The sequence below is a fragment of the Zonotrichia albicollis genome, chromosome 8, assembly GCF_047830755.1.
Source record: "Zonotrichia albicollis isolate bZonAlb1 chromosome 8, bZonAlb1.hap1, whole genome shotgun sequence".
Taxonomy (NCBI): domain Eukaryota; kingdom Metazoa; phylum Chordata; class Aves; order Passeriformes; family Passerellidae; genus Zonotrichia; species Zonotrichia albicollis.
The window spans coordinates 38,386,691-38,390,399 of record NC_133826.1 but is presented as its reverse complement, the minus strand read 5'-3'; the positions used below and the strand labels follow the sequence as shown (position 1 = coordinate 38,390,399).

The window sequence follows — 3,709 nt, the reverse complement described above, 5'->3', positions numbered from 1 at the left end:
GAGCCAGAGCTGCCCCTGGGCAGTGCCTGAGCTGGGAGGGGTCTGCAGGGCAGAGCTGAGTCCCCAGGACTGGGCTGGGCTCTGGCAGCACTGGCAGGGCCCAGCCCTGGGCACAGGGAAGCAGCTGATGGCAGGGACAGCCCTTGGCAGGTAGTGGGGGGAAAGTGCCCCCAGGCTGTGCTGGGATATTTGAAGTCCTCTCCAAGCCCAGATATCCCATAATTTCTTTTTTTACAGATCACCATGTAAAGACAGCACAAATGTCCAACAGCAGCTCCATCAGGCACTTCCTCCTGCTGGCATTGGCAGACACGCGGCAGCTGCAGCTCCTGCACTTCTGCCTCTTGCTGGGCATCTCCCTGGCTGCCCTCCTGGGCAATGGCCTCATCATCAGGGCCGTAGCCTGCGGCCACCACCTGCACATGCCCATGTTCTTCTTCCTGCTCAACCTGGCACTCAGCGACCTGGGCTGCATCTGCACCACTGTCCCCAACGCCATGCACAATTCCCTCTGGGACACCAGGAACATCTCCTACAAAGGATGTGCTGCTCAGCTCTTTTTCTTTCTCTTCTTTATTGTGGCAGAGTTTTATATCCTGACCATCATGTGCTATGACCGCTACGTGTCCATCTGCAAACCCCTGCACTACGGGACCCTCCTGGGCTGCAGAGCTTGTGCCCACATGGCAGCAGCTGCCTGGGCCAGTGCCTTTCTCAATTCACTGCTGCACACAGCCAATACATTTTCCTTGCCCCTGTGCCATGGCAATGCCCTGGGCCAGTTCTTCTGTGAAATCCCACAGATCCTCAAGCTCTCCTGCTCAAATTCCTCACTCAGGGAACTGGGGCTAATTGTAGTTAGTGTCTGCTTACTATTTAGCTGTTTTGTGTTCATTGTTTTCTCCTATGTGCAGATCCTCAGGGTCTTGCTGAGGATCCCCTCTGAGCAGGGACGGCACAAAGCCTTTTCCACCTGCCTCCCTCACCTGGCTGTGGTCTCCCTGTTCATCAGCAGTGCCATATTTGCTCACCTGAAGCCTCCCTCCCTCTCCTCCCCATCCCTGGATCTGGCTGTGTCAGTTCTGTACTCAGTGGTGCCTCCAGCCCTTAACCCCCTCATCTACAGCCTGAGGAACCAGGAGCTCAAAGCTGCTGTGAGGAGACTGATCACTGGATGCTTTCAGGAACATTAAACTGCTGCACAATTTCTGCAAATCACTTGTAATAAAACTAGTTTTTGATACTTCTTGTTGGTTTCATTTTGGAGATTTCTTTCCTTTGTTTTAGTTTTTTCATTCTGTCCACAAAGAAACATCATTGCTTGTGCCATTTCTCATTTTGTTTCTCACCACCTTCCCTGTGGCCACAGACTGTGTCAATGGGGGACTGCACTCTTGGTGTATTTAAAGGAAGTAAAGGACGTCCCAGCAAAGTTTTCTGCAGAGATGCCCTTTTGTTGCCTTCTCTGGAGCTGCAGCAGCAATGTCTGTGTGCAGAGCTGGGGGTAGATCAGTGCTGGCACATCAGCCCTGCTCCTGCTGGCCACACCATTCCTGAGCCAGGCCAGGAGCCATTGGCCTTCTTGGCCACCTGGTCACACTGATGGCTCGTGTCCAGCCTGCTGTCCATCAGTCCCTGCAGGTCCCTTTCTGCCTGGCTGCTGTTCAGCCACTCCATCCCCAGCCTATAGCACTGGGGCCAAATTGCAGGGCCTGGTACTTAGACTTTTTAAATCTGAAATTGCTGGATTCAGCCCCTCAATCCAGCCTGTCCAGGTCTCTCTGCAAAGCCCTTCTACCTCAGATCAACACTCACATCCAGCTTGGTGTCATCTGCAAAGATGTCCTAGGTTCCAGGGGGCCCCTCAGTGTCACAATGGCCTCTTGGTTACACAAGGCCCTGCACTGTCACACTGTTCTCCTTGGGTCCATGAGACCATGCAGAGCAACAATGGTCTCCTTGGTTCCGTGGGACCCCAAAATGTGACAGTGGACTCCTTGGTTCCATGGAGCTTCACATGTTCTTGTTGGTGCTGCAGTTTCACAGAGGCCCCTTGGTTCCATGAGGCCCCTGAGTGCCACAATGCCCCCATGGGTACATGAGGTCCCACACTGTCACCATGGTCTCTGTAGTTCCACAAGTCCCCTCAGTGTCACAATGGACTCCTTGTTTCCACAAGTCCCCTCAGTGTCACAACATTCTTCCAGATCCCCTGAGGCCCCCTCGTGTCACAGTGGCCCCTTGGTTACACAGGATCCTGCAGTGTCACAATGTCCCCTCGGTTTCATGAGGCCCCGCAGTGTCACAATGTCCCCTTGGTTCCACTGGGCCCTGGAGTCTCCCAATGGTCTCCTTGGTTTTGCAGTGTCAAAATGGTGAAACCACTTGGTTACACAAGGCCCTGCACTGTCACAATGGCCTCTGTGCTTCCACAAGGACCCAGAGTGTCACCATGCACTGCCTGGCTCCATTTGGCCCCAGAGCACAACAGTGGACCCCTGGTTCTATGGGGCTGCACAGTGTCACCATGGTCCTCTTAGTTCCATGAGGCCCTGTAGTGTCACAATGGCCCCAGAGTGTCCCAATCATTAGAGAGTGACAGAATCAAATAGGCTGGAAAAGACCTTTAGGATCATTAAGTCCAACCAATGCCCTAATACTGCCTTGTCACCCAGACCATGCCACTAAGTGCCACTGGAGAGGGACAGTGACCCTGCCACCTCCCCCTGGCCAGCCCATTCCAATTCTCACTCACCCTTTCTGTGAAGAACTTCTTCCTATTGTCCAGCCTTAACCTCCCCTGGTGCAGCTTAAGGCTGTGTCTTCTTGTCCTGCCCTCCAGCAGATCCACACTCACACCCAGCTTGGTGCCATCTGCAATTTGTGCATGGTGGACTCGATCCCCTCACCCAGATCATCAGTGAAGATATTAAACTGGACTGGGCCCAGCACAGATCCTTGGGGACACCACCAGTGCCTGGACACCAGCTGGGTGCAGCACCATCCCCACCACTCTCTGGGCCCAGCCTCCAGCCAGCTCTTGAATCTCCCAGTGAGGAGGGAACCTGCCCAAGCCGTGGGCTGCAGCTTTTCCAGGGAATGTTGTCAGAGACAGTGTCAAAGGGTTTGCTGAATTCCAGGTACAAAACATCCACAGCCTTTCCTGCATCCACAGGCGGGTCACTGGGTCATAAAAGGAGACCAGGTTGATCAGGCAGGACCTGCCACTCCTAAATCCACACTGGCTGGCTCTGATCCCTCAGCCATCCTGTGGGTGCCCTGGGATGGCACTCAGGGTGATCTGTTCCATAACCTTGCCGGGCACCCAGGTCAGGCTGACAGTCCTGGAGGTCCCCAGATCCTCCTCCCAGCCCTTCTTGGGGATGGGCTCACACTGGCACCTCCAGTGCTCTGGGACCTCCCTGCTGAGCCAGCACTGATGGTAAATGATGGAGAGCAGCCTGGGGAGCTCATCGACAGCTCCCTCATTGCCCTAGGATGGATCCCATCCAATCCCATACACTTGTGAGCATTTGAGTAGCTCAGCTGGTCACCCACTGCTTCCTCCTGGATTCCAGGGACTGTTCTGCTCCCTGTGCCCATCTACCAGCTCAGGAGAGCACTTGTCCTGAGGATATCCTCTCCTAATATTGAAAATTGAGACAAACAAGGTGTTAAGTAGCTCAGCCTTTTCCTTATCTTTGGTTAC

At 54.2% G+C, this 3,709-nt stretch overlaps 1 protein-coding gene across 1 annotated transcript; it reads left to right on the top strand.

Moving 5' to 3' along the window:
* Positions 1–260: 260 nt before the first annotated feature.
* Positions 261–1,193, top strand: LOC141729785 (olfactory receptor 14J1-like). The gene has a single exon (XM_074545511.1). The coding sequence runs from the start codon at positions 261–263 to the stop codon at positions 1,191–1,193; it is 933 nt and encodes a 310-aa protein (XP_074401612.1).
* The last annotated feature ends 2,516 nt before the right edge of the window (positions 1,194–3,709 follow it).

Bases quoted from the DNA above. Each gene is read 5' to 3' on its own strand.
- LOC141729785 (XM_074545511.1), top strand. From the start codon at position 261: ATGTCCAACAGCAGCTCCATCAGGCACTTCCTCCTGCTGGCATTGGCA.